The sequence below is a fragment of the Aspergillus nidulans genome, chromosome I (genome assembly GCF_000011425.1).
Source record: "Aspergillus nidulans FGSC A4 chromosome I".
NCBI lineage: Eukaryota > Fungi > Ascomycota > Eurotiomycetes > Eurotiales > Aspergillaceae > Aspergillus > Aspergillus nidulans.
Window position 1 is genome coordinate 1058990 of NC_066257.1, and position 23011 is coordinate 1082000.

At 48.6% G+C, this 23011-nt stretch overlaps 9 protein-coding genes across 9 annotated transcripts, besides 1 other annotated feature; 7 read left to right on the forward strand and 2 right to left on the reverse strand.

The window, feature by feature from the left end:
- Positions 1-23011: part of a sequence feature (contig 1.105 755..277183(-1)) that runs on past both edges of the window.
- On the forward strand, positions 238-1763 carry ANIA_06159 (putative diacylglycerol O-acyltransferase (DgaT); the record flags this gene model as incomplete). Its single annotated transcript, XM_658671.1, has 4 exons — positions 238-373; positions 425-465; positions 517-1510; positions 1558-1763. The coding sequence occupies 4 exons, from the start codon at positions 238-240 to the stop codon at positions 1761-1763; spliced, it is 1377 nt and encodes a 458-aa protein (XP_663763.1).
- On the forward strand, positions 2127-2761 carry ANIA_06158 (MAPEG family protein; the record flags this gene model as incomplete). Its single annotated transcript, XM_658670.1, has 3 exons — positions 2127-2158; positions 2262-2397; positions 2438-2761. The coding sequence occupies 3 exons, from the start codon at positions 2127-2129 to the stop codon at positions 2759-2761; spliced, it is 492 nt and encodes a 163-aa protein (XP_663762.1).
- Positions 2996-3879, forward strand: pyrG (orotidine-5'-phosphate decarboxylase pyrG; the record flags this gene model as incomplete). Its single annotated transcript, XM_658669.1, has 2 exons — positions 2996-3152; positions 3212-3879. The coding sequence occupies 2 exons, from the start codon at positions 2996-2998 to the stop codon at positions 3877-3879; spliced, it is 825 nt and encodes a 274-aa protein (XP_663761.1).
- ANIA_06156 (transposase) lies at positions 5277-6912 on the forward strand (the record flags this gene model as incomplete). Its single annotated transcript, XM_658668.1, has 2 exons — positions 5277-5287; positions 5520-6912. The coding sequence occupies 2 exons, from the start codon at positions 5277-5279 to the stop codon at positions 6910-6912; spliced, it is 1404 nt and encodes a 467-aa protein (XP_663760.1).
- ANIA_06155 (uncharacterized protein) lies at positions 8160-9017 on the forward strand (the record flags this gene model as incomplete). Its single annotated transcript, XM_658667.1, has 2 exons — positions 8160-8532; positions 8800-9017. 2 exons carry the CDS (start codon positions 8160-8162, stop codon positions 9015-9017), a joined length of 591 nt encoding a protein of 196 aa, XP_663759.1.
- Positions 10235-12429, reverse strand: ANIA_06154 (uncharacterized protein; the record flags this gene model as incomplete). Its single annotated transcript, XM_658666.1, has 4 exons — positions 10235-10394; positions 10570-10631; positions 10718-12329; positions 12368-12429. The coding sequence occupies 4 exons, from the start codon at positions 12427-12429 to the stop codon at positions 10235-10237; spliced, it is 1896 nt and encodes a 631-aa protein (XP_663758.1).
- Positions 13382-14172, forward strand: ANIA_06153 (uncharacterized protein; the record flags this gene model as incomplete). Its single annotated transcript, XM_658665.1, has 3 exons — positions 13382-13685; positions 13735-13853; positions 14128-14172. 3 exons carry the CDS (start codon positions 13382-13384, stop codon positions 14170-14172), a joined length of 468 nt encoding a protein of 155 aa, XP_663757.1.
- Positions 17226-21214, forward strand: ANIA_06152 (uncharacterized protein; the record flags this gene model as incomplete). Its single annotated transcript, XM_658664.1, has 10 exons — positions 17226-17759; positions 17815-18064; positions 18170-18595; positions 18690-18982; positions 19070-19178; positions 19229-19511; positions 19788-19866; positions 20247-20825; positions 20863-21027; positions 21164-21214. The coding sequence occupies 10 exons, from the start codon at positions 17226-17228 to the stop codon at positions 21212-21214; spliced, it is 2769 nt and encodes a 922-aa protein (XP_663756.1).
- Positions 21791-22615, reverse strand: ANIA_06151 (isocitrate lyase/PEP mutase family protein; the record flags this gene model as incomplete). The annotated part of the gene is made up of 1 exon (XM_658663.1): positions 21791-22615. One exon carries the CDS (start codon positions 22613-22615, stop codon positions 21791-21793), a length of 825 nt encoding a protein of 274 aa, XP_663755.1.

Sequence of the window (23011 nt, forward strand, 5' to 3'; positions counted from 1 at the left end):
TTATCCGCAGGGCTGAGTAGATGCCACAGCACGTTCTCGCATTTGATATTCGGTCGCATCTATTCATCATTTATCTTTATCCTTACTGTCTCGTATATTCAACCTGCATCGTTAACACGTTTATAGAGGGAGATGGCCGTCGAGGGTTCGTCGCCTGTGGCCGTGTCCACCAACGGCACTGGCACTGCTAATAATACCAATCATCTTAATGGCCATTCCTCTAATGGGTCAAAGAAAATGGCTACCAGAAAGACAGCCATTTATCGACATGCTGTGGCTGTTCACTCGCAAGTCCAGCACTCATGCCTCAGCAGGGACTCGACCAAGGCTACGAGTTTTATTGGATTCCGGAACCTGATGGTGGTCGTGTTGGGTGAGGATATCGTCGTCTTGACTACATTGATACTATGCTGACTCTCGATAGTGGCCATGAATCTTCGCCTAGTGATTGAAAACTTCCTTAAGGTGAGCTTCTTGCATATGACGCAATGGTTGGGCTCGTTTAACAAGCCGTAGTATGGTGTTTTGATTTGCATCAGATGTCATGACTATCGCAAACAAGACGTTGTGATCGGAGCGATTCTCTTCGCCCTGGTCCCTTGCCAGTTGCTATGTTCGTACTTCATCGAGTTGGCTGCTTCTAGGCATGCTCAACGCGTTATCGGTCGAGCAAAGAAACAGGACAAGGACAGGATCCTGAACGAGTCTAAAAGGACTTGGTTCGCCATTGCGCTGCTGCATTCTATTATCAGCTTCTTTGGTCTGGCTGCAACAAGCTATGTCATCTTCTACTACGTCAACCACCCCGGGATCGGCACTGTCTGTGAAGTCCAGGTGATCATCGTGTCGCTAAAGTCGTACTCGTACGCACTGACGAATCGCGACCTACGTCGCGCTATGCTCGGCTCTCCGTCGGCGGACTCTGATATCCCAGAACTCTACCGGTCTTGTCCATATCCGCGGAACATCACCCTGGGCAATCTAGCATATTTCCTTTGGGCCCCAACGCTCGTATACCAGCCGGTCTATCCCCGAACGCCTCGCATTCGCTGGTCTTTTGTTGGAAAGCGTTTATTCGAGTTTGTTTGTCTCTCAGTGGTTATGTGGCTACTTTCCGCGCAATATGCTGCCCCCCTCCTGCGCAACGCGACCCAGAAAATTGCCACATTAGACATTGCATCTATTTTGGAGAGAGGACTGAAGCTCTCCACTATCTCTCTCGTGATCTGGCTTGCTGGGTTCTATGCCCTCTTCCAGTCACTGCTGAACGGACTGGCTGAGATCATGCGGTTTGGAGACCGCGAGTTCTACACGGACTGGTGGAACAGCCCAAGTTTTGGCGTGTACTGGCGATCCTGGAATCGCCCTGTGTATATATTCATGAAGCGGCATGTTTACATGCCGCTCGTTACCCGGGGCTGGAACCCAACGTTGGCAGGTACCGTCGTCTTCGCGGTTTCCGCCGTGCTGCACGAGATCCTGGTAGGAGTCCCTACACATAATCTGATTGGTATGTTTCCTCGGACACAATCCTAAGGCTCTTGCTGACGATGTTAGGTGTCGCGTCCATAGCGATGATGTTCCAGCTCCCGTTGATTCTTCTGACTGCGCCTTTCGAGAGGTTCAAATCCCCTCTGGGAAAAGCTATTGGAAATTCGTTCTTTTGGGTAACATTCTGCGTCGTTGGACAACCTCTTGGAGCGCTTCTGTATTTCTTTGCATGGCAAGCGAAATACGGCAGCGTCAGTCAGACACATCCGTAGACTATTAGAAATGTGCTATACGTGGCCTGGGTAGCTAGAATTCGATACCTGTCGAAAGAAATGGAAGCTTCGTTAAGGATAATTGCCTCTTTTCGAACACCTATTCATGTTGATTAGCGATCATTAGTTATCCGGCTCGGTAACAGAACTATGGCATACTGAACGTCAACTTCGGAACACGGGTCTCTCCTAGTTCCGGATGGACTAACTGCCCGTCTTCCGAGAACGTCAGCTATATAAGTATCTTTCCCCCTTCAACGCTATCACGCCATAGCTTAAAGAAAACGCGCAGCTCAAGCATTCAGATCCACATAATTAAGCTACTGACGTGAACTATCAAATTCCATCCACCAATTGCCCACGATGGTCGAGATCTCCATCCCCGCAAACTACGGGTACGTCCGCCACGGTGTTACCAAACATTACTAGCCAGCTAGCTCAGTCTTACCCCGGTCATGAGACCACCCCATGCTAATCATATAACGATCTTTATTATAGATATGCCATCGCCGTTTCGCTAGGCGCAATCCCTGTCCTGGGATTCATCCATGGTGTCCTCGTCGGCTCTTTTCGCAAGGCCGCTGGCGTGCCGTACCCCCACGCCTATGCCAGCATTGAGCAATGTAAAGCTAACGTGCGTGAGCCCAAGAAACTAAATACCTATAGCAAAACAGATTGTGTTCCAAGAGAGAGTACTAAATGACGTTTGTGAACAGCCCAAAGCCTACAAATTCAACTGCGCACAACGCGCCCACGGCAACTTCCTCGAGAACGCGCCGCAGACAATGCTCTCTATCCTGGTGGCAGGCGTCAAGTACCCAGAGGCAGCAGCGGGCTTAGGAGCGGCCTGGGTTGTTCTCCGCACCCTCTACATGCTGGGCTATATTTATAGCGACAAGCCGAACGGCACCGGCAGGTACAATGGTTCGCTGTACTTGCTTGCGCAAGCGGGTCTTTGGGGATTGAGCGCATTTGGTGTTGCAAAGGATTTGATGTAAATGTAGTCGACATCTTAGCACAGAGGGGAGAGTTGATAAAATGTGGTCTGTTTGAATGATAGTCGGGTTCGTGACCTATATTCGTGATAGTGGAGATAGGTCTGCGCCTATCTTATCGGGCCGGAGCAAAAATTCCACCGCAGCGGGGTGAGTTTTCGTTATACAGCCATCCCACTTCCAGCTTCAAATTGTCAGTTTAATCCAGCCCAATTCAATCATTGGAGAACCGCCATCATGTCTTCGAAGTCCCACCTCCCCTACGCAATTCGCGCAACCAACCATCCCAACCCTTTAACATCTAAACTCTTCTCCATCGCCGAGGAGAAGAAAACCAACGTCACCGTCTCCGCAGACGTTACTACTTCCGCCGAGCTCCTCGATCTTGCTGACCGTACATCCTGCACCAATGCCCCTCCAGGATAACAAATAGCTGATGCGTAGTGAGTACAGGCCTAGGCCCCTATATCGCAGTTCTGAAAACCCACATCGACATCCTCACCGATCTCACCCCGTCGACCCTTTCCTCGCTCCAATCCCTCGCGACAAAGCACAACTTCCTCATCTTTGAGGACCGCAAGTTCATCGACATCGGCAACACCGTGCAAAAGCAGTACCACGGTGGCGCTCTCCGCATCTCCGAATGGGCACACATCATCAACTGCGCCATCCTGCCGGGCGAAGGGATCGTCGAGGCCCTCGCACAGACAACCAAGTCTCCTGACTTTAAAGACGCGAATCAACGAGGTCTCCTGATTCTTGCCGAGATGACGAGTAAGGGATCTCTTGCGACAGGGGAGTACACGGCACGCTCGGTTGAGTACGCGCGGAAGTATAAGGGGTTTGTGATGGGATTCGTGAGTACAAGGGCGTTGAGTGAGGTGCTGCCCGAACAGAAAGAGGAGAGCGAGGATTTTGTCGTCTTTACGACTGGGGTGAATCTGTCGGATAAGGGGGATAAGCTGGGGCAGCAGTATCAGACACCTGGGTCGGCGGTTGGGCGAGGTGCGGACTTTATCATTGCGGGTAGGGGCATCTATAAGGCGGACGATCCAGTCGAGGCGGTTCAGAGGTACCGGGAGGAAGGCTGGAAAGCTTACGAGAAAAGAGTTGGACTTTGAGTGTGAGTGGAAATGTGTAACGGTATTGACTAAAAGGGATCCATATGTTTATTGCAGCCAGCATAGTATTACCAGAAAGAGCCTCACTGACGGCTCTAGTAGTATTCGAACAGATATTATTGTGACCAGCTCTGAACGATATGCTCCCTAATCTGGTAGACAAGCACTGATCTACCCCTTGGAACGCAGCATCTAGGCTCTGGCTGTGCTCTAACCCTAACTAGACGATTGATCGCAGACCATCCAATACTGAAAAGTCTCTATCAGAGGAAATCCCCAACATTGTAGTAGTCAGGTTCCTTTGTGGCTGGGAGAGAATTGGTTCGCTCCACTGATTCCAGTTGAGAAAGTGGGCTAGAAAAAAGTCTTGAAGATTGGAGTTGGGCTGTGGTTAAGCCGGCTTTTATTGACCTTATCATTTAGCAAAATATGGGCAGTTGCTATCAGGACCACATACTCTACCCGAAGCTTAAAGGCAAAAAGAAATTCTGTATGTCCTGCGAATCAACATTCCTCGTGTTATATGAGCCCAAGGCGCTGAACCAGGAATATTAGCTACGCTTGTGGCTCGCGAAGCAATGATACTCCCTTCTGAAGTGTGTATTGAGCTAGTTACATTAGTGGCACATCTTAACACCAGCACATTGGCATATTTAGGATACTATTGATAATGGAATTCAACTATCTTGCTTTATAGCCGACTACAGCTTCGGAACGCAATCCTTCTTTACGTAAATGTGAAAATGCTCTTAGACAGCTTGAAAGGCCAAAAAATCTCCCAGAAAAAAAAAAGAGAATTAGAGAAAATCCAGTGGGTATATAGCTATGGATGCCCTCAATTATCCTGTATCTTCAGATGTTCCACGAGATCCACTTAGAACATAAGGCAATTCCTATCCTCACCATCTCATCTGTTTTGCTTCTCTTTAGGAAACACATGTTTCTACTGACCTCGCCCCTTTCCTTGATCATTTCCACTGTCCAGTGATTGTCTCTAGAATTAGAGCTCTGCGGATAATTATAATTTGCCCTCTAGTGGTCACCTCTCCATTGTCTTTAAGCCAACTCACTTGACAATCGCATCGGTAATCCCACATCTTCCTATATTGAACTTGTTTGCGCTAGAGGAATTTTTATAAATTTCTCTGCTTCTCTGAGTTCTCAACGCTGTTTCCGTAGATGCCCTCTCTGAAGTATCCAATGATTTTAAGCGGATAACTGAATATTGTAGTGCAAACATGTAGACCAGAAATGGTGCATTCTAATGAGCTCAGCCGTGTACCCTGCCAGTAACAGACATCGAGACAGAGCAAGCATACGCTGCCGCACATATTACGGTGACTAACGCGATTATGCAGATTGGCTGTTGGAATGTTAGCCCAGAACAGCCGCAAACAATGGATTCTCCGTTAGTCGGTGACTGCGGGAAGAGCCGGGGCCCGCAGCCATACGAGCTCTTTCTTATTGGATACTCCATCATTATATGGCTCCACCAAGAAAACTTTCTGACGTCCAACGGAAGGCTTTAAGGGATTGGGTTCATAGCCAGTCTCCTCGTCCAACACAGAAGGCCTGTATAGCATGGTTTCAAGCTCGTTATAATCACCGCTTGAGCCAGTCTACTGTCTCTGATTCCTTAGTCAACAATATCAATACCCTGACTCTGGATGCAATCCATCCTCAGCAACTCGCAAGGGAATCGGCCAGTGGCAAGACCTTGAAGCTATCCTTTATGAATGGCATCATATACTTGATTGGAAGGGGTCATATATTACTGGTGATATCCTTGTTGAGAAAGCACGTCAAATCTGGAGTTGTCTGCCTCAGTATCGTGATCAGCCCCCACCTGCATTCAGTAGTGGCTGGCTACATCAATTCAAACAACGCTATAATATCAAGCAGCGGACATACCACGGAGAAGCTGGCTCAGTACTAGAAGAGGCTGAGGAAAAGATGAAGGCAATGCGTACGTTTGCTGGCCAGTATAATGAGGATGATATTTACAATATGGATGAAACTGGGCTTTTCTGGCGTATGCCTCCTTCATGGAGTCTATCGTCTGTTAATACGCCAGGAATCAGGAAAGATAAGAGTCGGATATCTATAATATGTTGTGTCAATGCCTCTGGAACTGATCGACTACCAATCTGGGTAATTGGAAAGGAACGTACGCCACGAGCTCTTCGCAATATCAATATCTCAGCAATTGGGATTCGATGGCAATGGAACAAAAATGCCTGGATGGACCAGATTATCATGCGAGAATGGCTCCTTGAATTCTATCAATATATTGGCCAGCGATCTATCCTTCTTACAATGGACAACCTCCCTGCACATCTTTCTGGCCTGGAGCTGGCACCACCGCCTCCCAATGTACGCATCTGCTGGCTCCCAAAGAATTCAACAAGCCGGTTCCAGCCTCTTGATCAGGGAATCATCCAGAATCTGAAGATATATTATCGGAGACAGTGGCTACGATATATGCTTTCTCACTATGAAAGGAACCTGGACCCGCTGCAATCTGTAACAATTCTAGATTGCATACGATGGCTTGTACGGGCCTGGCATCATGATGTCCAAAGCTCAACTATCCTAGCCTGCTTTTATAAGAGCATACTGGTCCAGGATCCTATCCAGCTTCCAATTGAAGCGCCTGATCTAAGGCCACTTTATATGCAGGTACAGCAATCTGGTAGGATATCAGATTGTATGGATATCTCCTTCTTCCTCAACCCTGCAGAAGAGTCTCTAGAGATTAGTAACTCTAGTAATGAGATATCCTCAGATATATTACTTGAGCAACTAATTGCTGAGGCTTCTGGAAATGCAGATATATATCCTAATGATCTGGATGATGTTTCGGGCGAGCCGGCCCGTCTTCCAAAGCCTCAGGATGCTCTTGATGCTGTACGACTTCTAATCTCTTATATGGAGGGTCAGGATACGGCCAAAACACCCATTCTTAGATCCCTTGAGCGGTTAGAACGAAATATAGAGGGTGAAATCATCACAGCAAGAGCTCAGGCACCTTAGATAGTTGGCTTAGTATTGCTAGATAATAATACAAACTTCATCTTGGTGATAACCTCGTTTAGGCGATGTTTTTTGCTGGGATGACTTGTATCGACTTAACAGGGCCGCACTGTATATTATTCGAGTAAAGATATAAAGACTAAAGTGTAATGAAGAAATCTTCCCGAAAGGCAACATGAAACACACATGATAATGCTTGGGATGATTAATTACTATATTCATAATACTGGAAGCTAAGTATGCTGTCACTGCTCACTGTAGCGTGGAAGAAGACCACCCTTCCTGTCAAACAACTCAATCGCGTGATCAGTGCCGGATAATTATGAACACTTCCTGTTGCTAAGTGGCATCAATCCCCTGCAGAGGATGAAACTGAGCTTGCTTACGCGAAGCAATATATTCGATACAAATCACTTTTCCAAACAGCGGCTTTAAATCTGCTTTCTGTGTTAGGAAACCCCGACTTACTGCTAAAGATCGCCTTCTAGCACACACGACGTCTGGCTCACTCACACGACACTTACTATGGAGACGCGCCAACCCTTCATGGCCTGCGAAAGGGGTGGCATTGGCGCCTGTGAGGGGGCGCCGCTCAACAGAAGTCTGAGCTCCTGAATAACACGGAACTCTCCTGTGGGACTTGTAAGAAGTGTTACTCAGTGTAGGCTAGCGCAAGAACTCAGCCTCGCTTGATCTGGTAATCATGGCCAGTTCAAGCTAATGACTCCTATGTCAGCTTTTGTCCCATATTACGTTCTAATACATAGTGAAGGATTTCTGCAGCAGTATATAGACTTTACTCACTTCGAGCCTGTTAGTAGGCGGAGTTCATAAAGTCGGCCCACAGCCTGGACCACAGCTTGCCTAGTCTTCAATTGTCGAAGGGTAGGGGGAGAATATTAAGTAAAGAATCCAACCCCAGGAGGGTGGTGAGAGAGCAGAGTCACGGGCGACTCTCGTCTGCTATTTCGAGATGTGTTGGGTCATCCTCCCGAAGGTCTGCGCCTCCTCTAAATGATAGATGCTGACGCTCATAGGAGTTTCAGATATCGCCCCCAACGTCGTATGTTGGCTCGATAGTTTATTGGCGCCGGTGTTACAAACTAATGGCCAGCCACACGCTGGCCCGTTGCCCTAATTTTCAGCGCTCGTGCGATTCGAAGTCATCTTCGGCCCCTACTGTCATGACATCTCACCGGTTCCGTCGCTGAAAATTTATGGTCTGTGCCCCCCTACTATCAGACAACATGGCCGCTCTTCTGTATTTTCTGGGCATTGTGGCATCCCTGGTTGCGGCTGCTTGGGTTCTACGAAGGACAACATATTCACCCGAATCGCAAGTGCAGCTAGAAGTTCCAACAAATCCGAGTCCGATAAGCAAGAAGCTCGCAGAGGCGCTACCACATATTGTACTTTTGCATCGTAATAAGGCTTTCTTCAAGTCTATCAACTCATACTGGGCCCAACAGGAGCGTGAGGTTATGCAAGCATGCATCGTTCAACCACGAGAGGCTAGTGAGGTAGCCAAGGTCATCGGAATTCTCAAACGGGAGTATGATGAACAAGAGGCGTCGCTGACTAGTAGATCTGGTGATGTCTTGTTCGCTGTCCGAGGGGGCGGTCAGTCTCCTGTTCCTGGAGGTGCAAGCGCCAAAGGAGGCGATTGATCGACCTGGCTCTGTTCCAGAAGGTGACGGTCTCTGACGACAGAGAAAGCGTGGTCCTCGGAGCAGGGGTCCGTTGGGTCAATGCACCGCGGGTCTGGACAAGAAGGGTCTCATAGTTGTAGGAGGCAGAAGCTCCGATGTTGAGATAGCCGAGTTTATACTGGGTGGCGAGCCTAACTGTTGTCCCCTCCAGCGTGATCTCAGCTGACCTTTTATATAGGCGGGTTATCCTTCTTTACGCCATGCTTCGGTCTGGCCTGTTCGAATGTCCTAGCCTACGAAGTTGTTCTCGCCTCAGGTAAGATTGTTACGGCCACCGCTCAGCCATATCCCAATCTCTGGCGTGCTCTGAAAGGCGGCTCGAACAACTTCGGAGTCGTCACCCGCTTTACGCTGCGCTGTTTCCCGTCCACGAAGATCTGGGGTGGGTTCTTCTAAGATCCCAGTTCTCATTCGACCAAGGCGCTCATGGCTTTTTATGAGAGCATAAAACGCGCCGATCCCAAGATCAGTGGCGCAAATGTAGATTTCCACGCCGCAGCGCCCATCACCTGCTTCACCTACGTACAGAGCTTAGGCATTCAGACAGTCACAGTTCACCTGGCCTACACAAACCCATCAGAAGAGCCTAGGAATTGGCCAGTTACTGGAAGAAGTCAGGGTTCGCATCTCTCTGGCGCTTGTGGAGCACGTTCAGAACCCGCACAGTGACTTCCGCCATTATCGGACAGTCTGACAATATCTGCCTGGGAGATTTGATGCATGTATACCTCGATAGACAATTAGAAAACCAAAGACATATAAGATGAGTTACTCCTTATGAGCCAAAAGCTCGTCGGAGAGTATGGCGAAATCAAGGCAGAAGAGCTCAAGTTCACTGGAAGTGCCCTAGCCTGGTTCGGTTCGGGCCGAGAGCTGATTTAAAGATCAGTGCACATGACAACGTCCGCCTTCGTTTAAGTTAACATTTGCTGAGCAGGGTGGAAAAATCCAGTCACTAAGGTCTGACTGAAGAGACTAAGTCAGTGGTAGATATACACACGACCTTATCAGAGTGGCTAGCGCACTTACGCCTCTAACAAATGACAAAGTGCCATAACCGCCTATGGTTGGTGGGAATATCTCCTGCTGAATGCTAAGCCTCCTGAAGGAAGAAAGTGTGAGGGAATGTCCTAGAAAGTGGAAAGATGGCTTGAGCCAATCAAATACCCAGGAGCCGCAAGTATAGACGAGCCAAGCCATTGCCGTAATGACTGACTCATGTCGTTATATAGAAAGCCTGGCTACATAGTGGTCACTATGTAGGATGTCTGGCCATGGTGCGAACTCTACGTAAGTTGTCTAGTTATTTATTGTTGATACGACCATGATCACCTGGTTTTAGAGCCGAAGATAGACCGGCCCGTGTTTAAGCAGCATCAATTCTCTGTTCAGAGTTGAGAATGCCATACACTGAGTAATGGAGTCTGTGCGCATCGAGTCTCCAATGCAATGACTTCGAATCTGCTTTCTCCTTGGGGAGCGCTGCCCAACCTCTAAAATGCCGCCTTCTGAAATATACAGCGTCTGGCCCAACCCCAAGGCACTTCCTACGGCACCGGGTGAACCCCGCTCGGCCGGATTAAGAGGTGACATGTGAAGTCTGGAACCAAAAACTACTGCAACAGAAGCCTGAGCTCCTGAGTCATGCGGAAGCTTCCATAGGATCGTTGTAGGGTCGCACTCGGCGTGGGCTGATGCAGGAAGTCAACTCTCACTTCAGCACCATCATAATCGAGACCTGTCCAGGCAAAGTACCTTATATCGATTTTGTTCCTATATTATGTACGTAGTTGAACAAAGGAAGGGGTTCTACGATAGCACATATACTCCGATTTCGATTAGAAGCCTCATTGCTCCACCGTCGAGCGAGAGTTGAGCAGAAAGCAACAGAGATGAAGGACATCCGGGAAACCTGAACTAATGTACACATATAAAGGCATAGGCATACAGAAGGTCTAGATGTTCGAATAGACGAATAATTATCTTCTGTTGAATTGATCCGAGCAGATGCTATATGGATGGGTATGCATTCAAGTTGATATGCATTTGTACATAGAATATGTCGGTCAGTTACTCTACAGTTCCACCTAGGTTACCTGGATCATCCCCTGGCTCATGCACAGAATGTCCAACTGGTGTGCTAGGCAAGAAGTTTCCCGACGACCATTATCCTCTGCTATGGCTAATGACTCTGTTTGTGTAGGGAGATGTGTAGCGTCTAAGCGAGTTCTTGGAATGGTCTTTGCCCCTACACCTGTACTGTCCTGCGTGTCATAATACCTCTTCAATGCAGCACTTGCACTAGTTTCTTGCTGACAACGTCTTTTATCGTCCGACACTAACAGAGTCACTAACTGGTCCAACATAGCGGCGCCGACCTGGATACCTCGATGTAGGTATAGAACAAACCGTTCCGCGGAGTCAGGCGGGATACATTCGGACAGCCTCCGCAGACCGCAAGGCGATTTTTCGTCAGCATCATACTTCCCGAATTCCAGTTCTATCTGTAGATTAAGCGTTCGTAACGCTGTGCGGATGGAGGTTATCTGCGTGAGCAGCCGTTTCCTCTTTGTTATCGCTTCGTCTTCTAATGAGAAGCCGGGATCTGAGAGGATGGCCTGTGTACGAGCCAGTAATCCCGGACACATCGCGATCTCCCCAAAAGAGCACTCAGTCCAAGTGTTCAGAAAATGCTCTGCACCTTTCTGGGAGCGCATCATCTCGTTGCCCAGTTTCCTCCATGCCGGTTCCCCGAGCAGGCATGGCTCCGCACGAGTCAAAGCCTGTGCAACGAGGATCGGACGGAGACATAGCAGAAGTGTCTGACCAATTCCGCTCCTGTGCGCCTTGGGCCCACGTATCCGGAGCAAGTTGGTTATCCCGCGGGAGTGGATCATCCAGGCCTCAGGGTTGGTACGGTCGATCATCTCGTAGACGCAGAGCAGCATGGCCGCAGTCAAAGTTTCGTCCGAGCGCGCAGAGCGAGGGCAGTATAGGCTGATTAAGAGATGTCGGATAGCCTGCTGATACATACGACGACTGTTGACGAGGGCAGATGTACCTGGCTGAGGGGTGGAATCCACGGAGGAGTGAAGAGTCGCCAGGCAGCGCGTGGCCCAGAGGAGTTGGGCCGGAAGAGGATTGGGGTACTGCTGGATATAGTCGATCAACGTGAGTTCCACGCGGGGCTTGTAAGTGGAGAGAGTATGCGGCGTCAGCGCCTTGAAGAGGTATTCAAGCAACACTCTGCATTGAAGGTCGAGCGCCTGGGTAGCCAGATTGGGCGCGAGCGTGTTGTCGGCCGGCAATCGGGGGGCAAGAGTGGGTTTGCTTGCGTAACGTCGAGATGAGGTACAACGCCTCATGCTTGGGTCCTGTTTCTTCTTCAAGATCTGAGCAGCCGTTGAAGGATGACAGTTGGATGGATGAGGTACGAATTGCGACACTCGGTTATTTGGTATACGGACAGGTTGTGCCGAGAAGCTTGGCCTCGTGTTTTCCTCTGCCAACTTCGGAGGCGTCGAGAATCCTGTGAGCCTATTGGCAGGAACAAGTTGCGAGGCTGTGAGGCTGCGAAGGATATACTCCTGAACAACTTTTTGATTCTGAAGAGCCTCGATTTGATGGGACCAAGGCAGGTTGCTTGGGTATAAAGATGAGGTCCGGTACGCTGCACGGTGTCGTTGTTGTCCAGAACGGTTGGTGAATCTATCAATACCAAATCACTCTCTAAGACTTCTTCATACAGACCGAGCATGAGTCCCAGGCGCGGAGGAGGCTCCAGCTCCGGCGGACTGCCCGACAGCATTCCTGATGGAGTGTTCGAGGGAGGCACGAGTTCGGCAGGTAATAACAATGATTATGGCTCTTCGGGATCCTCGTCAGGTTACGATCCTTGCAATCATTCGATTGCTTTCATAGTTATCATGGCGATATCCCTCGTTGTCTATGTTATCATTGCCTTGTAACATATCGCGTTCCTAATCAACGGCCGGAAGATCAAAGGTGTCCCAATATTGCTGAGATTCCGATTTGGAGCATGCCTGTTCTGTTTAATCCTGTACTATACCTTCCTTCTCTTCCCTCCCTTTGGATCCCAAAATTGGGAATCTTGAGGCGTGACTGCTGACTGGTGCAAGGTCGACCTCCCTGAGTGTAATCTTCACGGGGGCGCACGAATGCAGTAGCATGTCCCTGTGGGATTATGTTAGTGGCTGAATTGCAGCAAATATCTTTTTTAATATCTCACATCTGTTCTTGGTCTTCGTCGCGCTCTTTCCCATGTCACGGGCGGTCCGACTCGCCCGAAGATACTTATCTGAAGTCGCCAACTCAAGCACAAAACATCATAGCAACACCGGCGCGGAAAAAATATGTCAGGGCGTTTTGCTATCCTGTATGATTGTCCTTATCACAGCCTATCTCTTTATTGTCTCAATAAACCAGGGGGACTATCGAACGGCCGTCTATGACAGGTTAAGCTGGGAACCGATCAACGGATATCAAGAAACATATTTGACGTTCACATTGCTACAGCTCCTAGCAAATGGGATTTCAGTCGTAATCTCCTACTCCATGGTATCAAAGATAAACCGTATGGAGCTACGGGCGCAGGTACGTTCAACATTCATGCCCCGATCTTCTACTTGTCTCTTGCGTGCCCCTTTCTGAAAAGGGATGCTAAGAATGGAATAAAATTTTAGAGATTTGTATCTCGGAATCGCATCTACTCCGCCGTGCCCATGGTGCGATCCTTATACATGGCTATTGTGGAGATTGTGCTTTATCTTCAAGTGACTGCCGCGAGCAGGGGCCGTATAATCGTGCTCGTCTTGCAAAATGCCCTGGATGCCTCGCTTCTGGTATCTATGATATATCTTACCCGGCTTGTGCGGACATTGAAAAACGCGAACACAGCTAGCCCCGGCATTATGACTACCACTGTGCAAACTACACAACCGGTAGCGCCTCGTCCCCCCGAACTGAGTGCCCAAACACATCCACAAACCTCTGTTGCCGGAGCCGTACATCCAGTCCCGGTTCATGAAGTACCTGCATATAACAGTAAGTGTGCCCTATCGAAACCAATCCTGCCTAACAAAAGCCACTACAGCATATGCACATCCGAACCTCACTCCGCAGCAGCGAGCTGAGCTCGAAGCGTTACCTCGAAGTCAATCCCCGGGCCAGTGGATATTCGTCCCTAACGGTACTTTTCCACAAGACGGCCAGGTAAGAATTGCGTCTCATGAGTCCTAAGGCAGAAATACCAAAGCCTGGATCTAGCTAACGCTTAGAGTTTAGCAGCTCAATAAGACCTAGCATGTTTTCAGTGCGGTTATCATCAACAATATGACATCGTCAGGTTTTATTGCGCGAGTCCTCTGATAGGCTGAGCAGCTTGTTGTCTCATTTTCCACATATTCTATTTGTGCAGACGCCGCCTTGCCTAAACCTCGCTGTCATCCTGAAATACTATAGTAGTATTGGGTGTTTGTTGGTTTAGGTTCAAGCCGGCTCTGATATACAGTCTGAAGAGGCTGAGCTGTAGTATTCCTCTCGCGGAGGCAGATTTTTTGTCAAATGTTGGGGATGAAGGGACTCTTAATGTATCTAATTCTCATGGTTCTTGTTCATTCCGTGTACAACGATTAGAGGAACACGTAGCCGCCCTGGTTGGAATTTGCCCTTGTGACACGACCAGGGTAAAATAGGCCCTGTAGTCCATTAAAACATTGCCTTACGTGGAGCGGTGGAGGCGGCCTGTACCATTTGATACTGCTGAGGCTGTCAATTTTTGTCTTTTTGCATTGGGCCCTCGACATTCTACTGGATCGTCTCGATTTAATTGAGAAGATGCTAACCGCTGGTCGCAGGAGTCAGCGCGAATCCTGCAAGTTGTATCACACTTCCAGCGTATATCCAAGGGATTGATGACCCAAGCTGAGGTTGCTGGCTTTTAAAGGTTGGTCGTATTCGAGATTATTGGCGCCAGCCGCATTTGGCCCATTATAATAGAAGGAGGTGAGGCTGAGACAAACACGATAGTAGCCACCAGAACTAGTCATATCTCAAATGAGCAAATCGCCAGTAAGACCTTTCAAGCAAGAACAAGACAAGACTAGCTAATGGCATGGCTTATGAGCGCTCAGAACCTCTGGCGTCTCGGCGAATCTGACTAAAATTCTCTTAGATTATTTTAAAGCTGCTCCTTGGGTCACTTTGATTTCTGAAGGCGTGAGCTTTGAAAGCCTCGACAGAGATGCCCTAACCCAGGAATAACAAGCAAGGAGAGGTCGCACTCACAATATTGTCAACAAATTTGTCCCAGCAAGTGTTCAAGTGCTAGTCAATGCAGGCTCCTTTCCGAGCAAGGAAGATAAGGCACATCGGACGCCTCTTTCTTACGCCGCCGCCAGTGGAAACAGTTCAGAGGTTGAGTTTTTAACCAAGGATGTGAGAGTGGCGTGCGATACTACAGACAATTAAGGCCAATCACCTCTCCATTGGGCTGCAAAGAGAAACAGCTCAACTGTAGTAGCAAAATTACTACAGGCAAGTAAGTTCAAGCAAAATTCGTAAATGTTGAGGACTATTATGGGAAGACACCACTCATTGCCGTGCTGTCAAAAGGAAAAATTGATGTGGCTCGCTTAATATCAAGTGAAGGAGCCCGGTGTGCAGTCCAGGTGGAAGGCGTCCCCGCATGGCAATGGTTCGTTGAGAAAGGGATCCTAAAATCTGCTGGATGTTGATTGCGCAAAAAACTTTTCCGAACGTGTAGTAAAGAACAGTGCAATCATCTACATTTTTCCACGAACAAACCTAACAAATCTGGCAAGGGCAGTCATGCTGCTCTTGCTGGATTGTTGCTCAGGGTGTATGTCAAGGTAACAGCGCGAACATACAAGTAAAAGTGAAGCAGTGCCAAAGGTCCTGCTGATATTCCGTTCGGCTCGCCGTATCCGGTAGCCAGTACCATGCTAGAAATAGATAAACTTCTAGATAAAACAATGTCTGGGAAATAATTGGGCTTGCGACGAAGGTGCACAGCTGTAAGGGGGAAAGGGCAAATGGGAAAGAGTACGTATGTGGTTGTGAAAGAAGGGAAGAGGGCTTATATGGATGCAGTAGATGCATTAAATGTAATTCCATAAACATCCTGCACATTCCATCAAGGCAATGACATAACTGGCGACGGCGAGCTATGGCGCGCGGCAGGCCGATGGTGCAATGGGCGCCAAAACGGTGCCCTGCTAGCCGGCACAACGTATACTACGTTAGGCGTCAGATTAAAGCTATAGAGGTATTCTATTCTCCAATGTACAGCTGCTGGGAGCTGGAATCATTACTATATAGAGTATATCGAGTTGTGTAGAGGATAAGACCTGTCAATAAGATAGCTATCAGTGGGGAGAGCGTGAGGCGTCAACAAAACCTACATTGTGGTAAAGCACGTTTCGGTACCTGCACAACGAGGCAGTCACTTTGGAGCTTAAACAGTCATTGCCCAATCATGGTGCAGGAGAGCAAGCGCAGTGCTGCGCCGAGTGAAAGTCTACGGGTCTCCGTTGACACCGGATTAGGTCGCTGGGCTCTTCAATATTCTACAATCCGCGACGTCTGGGCCGAAGCGGTATCTAAGGATACTGGTATTCTTATGCTTCACAGTCCACCGGCCTTGTATGGTGATTGTTGACGGCGAAAGGGACCAACTTGGAACTTCAGGGTCAAAGGTGTTCAGTACCTGTTGCGCGAGATAAGGAGAGGGTGCAGCCCAAGCTGGTTACTTGCGGACATATTCGCACTGTCGGTCCAGTTAGAATCCTGATGCCTCTCTGGAGTAGGGTCGCCGAGATGTATAATGTTCATCATCTGAGGCAAACCCTAATTGTCAACGCTGCTTTTGCGCAGGCGGTCTGTCAGTAAGGACAAGAACCCCATCACTATATGGATCTTAGCCTTTGATTCAGAAAGTAAATTTTACTTATGTCTCGTTTCAAATTAAATGGATATGTGGTTTTTAGTGGAGGATATTTTTTGGCTGCCAGCTCGGAGCTGACTCGTTCATAAATGTCCCTATGCCTTCCTCCAGCACATCCACTTTATCTCAGAGCTCTACAGCTTCTGCGAGCACCACGACCAGAAGCCCTCCCGGCCTAACCAAGCCGGAACACCCGGCAACTGCAACATTTGGAACTTAGTTACTAGTATGTATGATCGAGCCTTGTAGCCTTTGCGTAGGAAGCTAGCGATTGCATAGGCTCAGATGAAAACTGCGCTACTGTTGCCGCCGAATATGGCATCAGCCTGGAGCAATTTCATGATTGATATGTCATTTGCTCAATCCATATAAGAGGTGTTTAAGGGAGAAACAGAAATCCCGCTGTTTCGGACGACTGCGTGACTGGGTTCTAAATGTCGGCATCGCAAAGAGATCATTAGGTATGCGTAATGAATACTCAATGAGCAGGGCCAAGTGGATGGCTGAGCCTGCGGGTCATCTTACTAGTGGTAAAATACGTTATATATCCGGGCTCCGCTGTCTCTAAATGCCGCTGTTTCCTTGTGACCTTTCCTGACTCTCTATCGTAATTTTACATCATGCCAGATCTTGCCGATTTGCCTGCTGAACTCCTAGACGAGATCCTCTTTCTCGCCTTTGGCACAACCCCAAGGTACAACAATCGATATGATGAAGGAGTCCTTGATATCAAAGGCCTAAGTCGTCTCCTTCTCGTTAACCGAAAACACCACCAAGCATTTCTGCCACGGGTCTACTCCCACTGGACCTACATTGGGACGCTACACAGCTATAGTGGACTCTGGAAGTTTCTCCGCACTATAATTGAAAATCCTTCACTCGCATTAATTGTCGAGGTATTAAACATTGGGAATTGGGGTGTCTGCCCTTCATACCTTGATAGGAACCACGAGCTCCAGGACCAGGATGAGCAGGTGCAATTTGCACTCAACGACAAGGAGACCGTGAAAACTGCGATTCGGCGTGCAGGATTGCAAGGAGATATTGAATCCCAGATTTATAATGCCATCTTTGCTGACGGCTGTGAATATCAGAGCCGCTACCGGCGGCCTTTGGTGGCACTTCTCCTGACCTGCCTCCCTTCCATATCAAAGGTATATGCGCATATCCCAACATCAGTCCCATTCTTGGGAGCTGTTTTGAGAACAGCAATGGCCAGCAACAGGCCGACTCTGGTGTACAGTCGACCTGACTACCCAGCCTGGAGGAATTCATGTTCTCAGTGAAGTCCCTGGGTATCATGATAGGGACCCCAACCCGTTGGATGGCTATATTGATGACCCTTCGCTAAAACTGGACAATATATGGCCCGTCTTCTATCTCGACCGTCTTCATATAGTCCGTCTGTATGATTTCGACCCAGAAGGTTTCAGCAGGCTGGTCCAGCAGAAAATCCAGAGTAATACTTATGGATACGAGTGCCATATCGAACACCTCCACATTTCCACATAAAGGACATCTAACTGCAGAGATGAAGACGTGATTGCACTGTTGACTCTCCCAGCAGCCCTAAAAAGTCTTTCATTCCCTTGGGACAATGACAAGGCCAAGGCCAAGGAAAATGTCTGGCAGACCTTCAACAATGAATTTTGGGCGGCTATTTTGAAATATAAGAGAACCTTGGAATATCTGGATGTCTTCCATGACTTCCCTCCAGAACGACGTAAATACCGACTGGCAGACTATTTTGGCCCTCTTACCGAATTTACACAATTGCGCTATCTCTCATCCTGGCTGAGATGCTCATTGGCGGCTATACTGAGGTCAGTAGCTCCACTTCGGCTAAAGGAAGCACTGCTAGCTAGTATTGAATCCCTGGTCTTTGCTGCGGAGGATGCTGGAAGGACAATTACTGACCTTCCACGCCAGGTCGAGGAAGTGGTGTCTGATTTTCCTCACCTGAAGACCCTTGAGCTTCAGATGGTGGGCTGTAAGTGGCTGTCGACCACCAAGACCCACGCCAGTCAAATATCAGGTGCCCAGAGAAGCGTGCTTTCGCAATAACACTCAATTCAGTATCCAAGGCATCTGCACCCTCACAATCAATCTGCAATACTGTCCTTTGCCTCAGGGTGCGCGGTGCCTCGGTCGATGGAAGGAAGCATACAGCATGCGAATTGATGCTGGCTTCAGGCAGGAGACAATGTATCAACGAGCTGCGCGCAAGGCAGCAGGGCGGCAGGAGACTTCATCGCCCGAACCACCTCAAAGGCAGTACCGTCCGCTCAAGACACATGTGCTCCCATTTCAGGATCACGGCAAAAGTCCATCGTTCATGGTTTCTGAGAGCGAGGAACACAGCTTACTTCCCCCTCTGGTAAACATTAATATCTACATTACCCATCCTGATGGCCCCTTACTTCAGATGGAGCTGGAAGATGATCTCTAAGCAATGTACGCCCAGATTGCCGCCGAAGGTTTTGATGACAACCACTGGCGACTCGATGTGTACTTTCTGTCAAATGCGACAAATGAGGGTCGCTTTGCACACTATCAAGCTGAAAAGGCTGTCCGTGGGATTCTAAAGACATGCGTGATGAAGCAGAAATCAGACTGGATACAGGTCTCCCACCACCGACCACCCCACGACTCCCTGGGATGATTGAAATATACGATGATGACTACCATCCTGACCGCAGCTGGAGGGACGGTGCGCTGCACATGTGTCATATCTGCTACGGACCAGGTTTTGAACTTGGACAGCCTCTTGATGAGAGTTGGTATGGCATCGACCCTGATCCGGATCAGTCTTTGAGCTATTTGATCTGGGAGCACTCTCGTTGGGATGGCTGGCAAGGCACTCTTGGGGTATATCAGCGTGCTACAGATAGAGAGTGGATCACTTGGTGAGGCTCTCTTATCATGGGTCTGGTATCCTTCAGGCTGTGATGACACTATCTGTTCTCGAAGTTGGCCCGATTCACAGTACCTACCTTTCAAGCAACTTAAACACACTCCAATGGTGTTTCTTCCCCTGATATAGCCATGTATTGTTTATGCTTCTTTTGTGGTCCTTATTGCGCTGCCCGCTGGTTCAACCATACTTGGTCGCGGAGACTACTAGGGCTTGAGGTATATTTTCGTTAGCTGGCGGCCACTGCTAAGTGAATGGGGTATTGTAGGAGCCCTGGCGCTTGTAAATCCTGGGTCTTCACGCGCGACTATTACGCCACATCGATCCAAAAAGACCCTGTTGACCCAGTAACTAGTTGGGAGCATGATATTGACATGGGAGCAGATATAAGAATTGATACTTGATTAATGAAGTAGCATTGATATGTGCTAGTCCTGTAGCATCCCAATAATGAATCCACCCAGCCAGTTGGCGCCTTGGTGCCTGGACCTATTGTCAACTCATCGTTCTGTAACTTCTGTTTCCCCTCCATCTCCCAGGCCTCTATCAACTCTCTGCCCAATCGCTTCCCAAAAACATGGCACTCGACTATCTCCCCTCATGGGGCCAGCTCCCTGTCTAGAAATATCTAATCGTGAGACTCCCCTCCTAAAATACAATCCTGTTGTTCTCATTCAAACCCCGCGAATCCTGGAACTATGCATCTACCGAACAAACTCCCACGCAGCGCGCGCGCCTGGTCAAGCAATTCCTAAACCTCGACCAGCTCAACTTAGACTGGTACTTGACATACGGCACAACCGACCCAGACGCCCAGCCCGCCTGCGTCCCAACCAGAGAAGAGATATCCACGATCCTGCGCCCCTGGCAGTCTGACAACATGCACCGACGAGCCTGGCGCGTCTGGCAGGTCTACATCAACGCGGGAGGCAATAACCCACTCCTGCTGAGGACATGGTATGATCCTGCCGATGACGAGCGCGTGAATAGCTGGGCGACACTCTCGGAGGAATTCCCCGACGACGCGGACCGGGCGATCCTAGACGACCGTGCCCTCTTTGATTTTGGAGCCGGTCCCTGGCAGCGGGTACTCGAGATCCTGCCAGGAATTGCTATTCCTCTCGTAAAAGACACCCCGCCTGGATACGTCCGCCAAAAAGACTGGCGCGCGGACATTGATGACTATACCTTCTACTCTCGTTTCACGGAAGGGTTGAACGCAGTTGAGCGGTCGAACCCATCGTGGAGAAACGATTTGAATATCCTCGTTAAAAAGAACGCTGCCGCGCGGTGCTTCTTGCATCTTGTATCACGGAGTTACATCCTGATTGCAGATAAAAGAGACCTTTGAAACCGATAACTTCTTGCTCGCTTATCTCGATGCGAAGGGGAGAGTTACGATGCAGGGCCAGATTCTCGTCGATGAGGACAGGTTAACTAGGGTTTCGTTGGACTGGTTTGAGCGAAGGCCTCCGATTGAGGTCTTCGAAGGGCACGCTTGGTGCGGAGTATGTTGTGGCTGCCGGGAATGAGGGGGATCGCGAGGTGTATTACTGGACGAGGGGGGATTTGGAGGATGATCCGCTGCTTGGTGGTGAGGACTAATGCTATTGTAGTTTGTTGTGTCTGGGTTAGAATATGCAGTTAGGTAATGGCTTTTATGCCCCGGACAGCATTGAGCAGGGAGTTCTCTAGATCGTGATTGAGTTGCCGTGGCTGTATCACACCAAATGCGGTAACAAATTTCTGGACCAGGAATGTGACAAATAGCGGCTCTTGCGAAAACTGTCTAACCCTGTAAATCAATCTTAATCAGAGGGGATTTACCTTGTGGAGTTATAGCGACCTTTACTACACCATAACCCGAATGACTGGTATGAGCTCCGCCAACTGTTTGATATACCAAATTCTTTCAACAACCAGACTCAACTATTACGGTGGCTAGTTATATTCAAAGGGCTAAGCTACAGAAAATCCAGGGCTGAGATATCAATTCTATTGGAGTAGTTACTATTGGCATTTCGTTGTTAAAAGTGCGGTGCATAGTAATAGTATACTAACCTGCTCCAGAACCACTAGGCGATCGAGATACGTGGAAAAGCCAATCAGAGAAGCCAATCACTCGCTGTTTAACAAGCCTAAATAGAAGGCTTCACGGTTAATCTGTATTCAGGCATCAAGCAAACAGTGCTACACATCTATCAATTAAAACTCGCCATTCATCCATATTCCAGTAACATGAAATACTAACTCCATTCTTCAAAGCTACAGTCAATCCCTCAAAACTGCATCTGCCTTCTCCTGAAATGCATTCATTGCAGCCCGATATAGCTCCGGCCCAAGGCTAATCCGCGCCAATCCCAGCTTCTTCAATTCACGCACTGTCAGAAAGCCTTCCCTCAAAACCAGCTTCACATTCAGCCTTCCCTCAAACGCTTTCACCAATCTCTCAACTTCATCCTTCGATACGCCCCTGCCCCCAGCACCACCCCAAACAAACACCGTGCAAGCACCAGCGTCCAAGTAAGCCTTACCTCTCTCAATCGCATCCTCGATAGTCCCCTTATCCAGGCTTCCAAGGACATCCGTCCTCGCATTAACCACAAAATCAGGAACACCCGATTCTTTCGCCGCCTGCAGCGCAACTTTTATGCGATGCACGGCGTCTAAGAGGGGGCGAAGCTGGCCTGTGTTGCTGTCAAGGTCTTCAATGTTGCAGCCTACAACGCCTAGCTTGATAATCTCTTTGACCGTCAGAGCGACATCGTTATAGCCGTCTTGTATATCGACTGTTAAAGGAAATCTGAGAGATATATCTGTCTGATCTTGGTGGGAGAGCACTTCATTGCGCTTAAGAACTGACGCGATGGAGCGGATAGCAGCTAGGTTTTGAGGAAAGCTTAGGGCATCGTCCGGGATGCCTTGGGATGTGGCAATTGCATAGCTGCCTGTTGCAATGGCTTTTGTGGAGGGATGATTGGCAATGAGAGAGGCCGTTGCTGCGTCGTAGACGTTGGTTAGGATAAGTGGGTTCTTGGGATCGTGGAGACTGCGGAAGTAGATGGCTTGGTTGTTGTGTTCGGTTCTGATAGGCATTGTTGCGAAGATAGATGATATATAATTAGAGATACTGGTATTTTTAGTAAGTATCTTTTAATGAGAGAAGAATTTATTGCAGGATCTTGAGAAATGAGTGATGGGGTACTTATAAGGGCTCGGTGTCTCTGGCCTCTATACGAGACGTTGCTCTCAAATTGACCACTCAGAATCAAGCATTCGAGAGGCGTACATTTAGTAGTGGACATTTCTAAGCTAGCCACCAATAGGAGTCCTTCACAGCACGGGATAGAATCGGCTATTATTTAGAGCATTTGATTGTCGAGTATCTCATTTTGCATGATGTTAATCCCAAACGAACCATTTGCATCGTAATGACATCACCTGAGTCTGAAAGTATTCGCCCTAAAATGATAATTTCCGTGAGACAGGAGT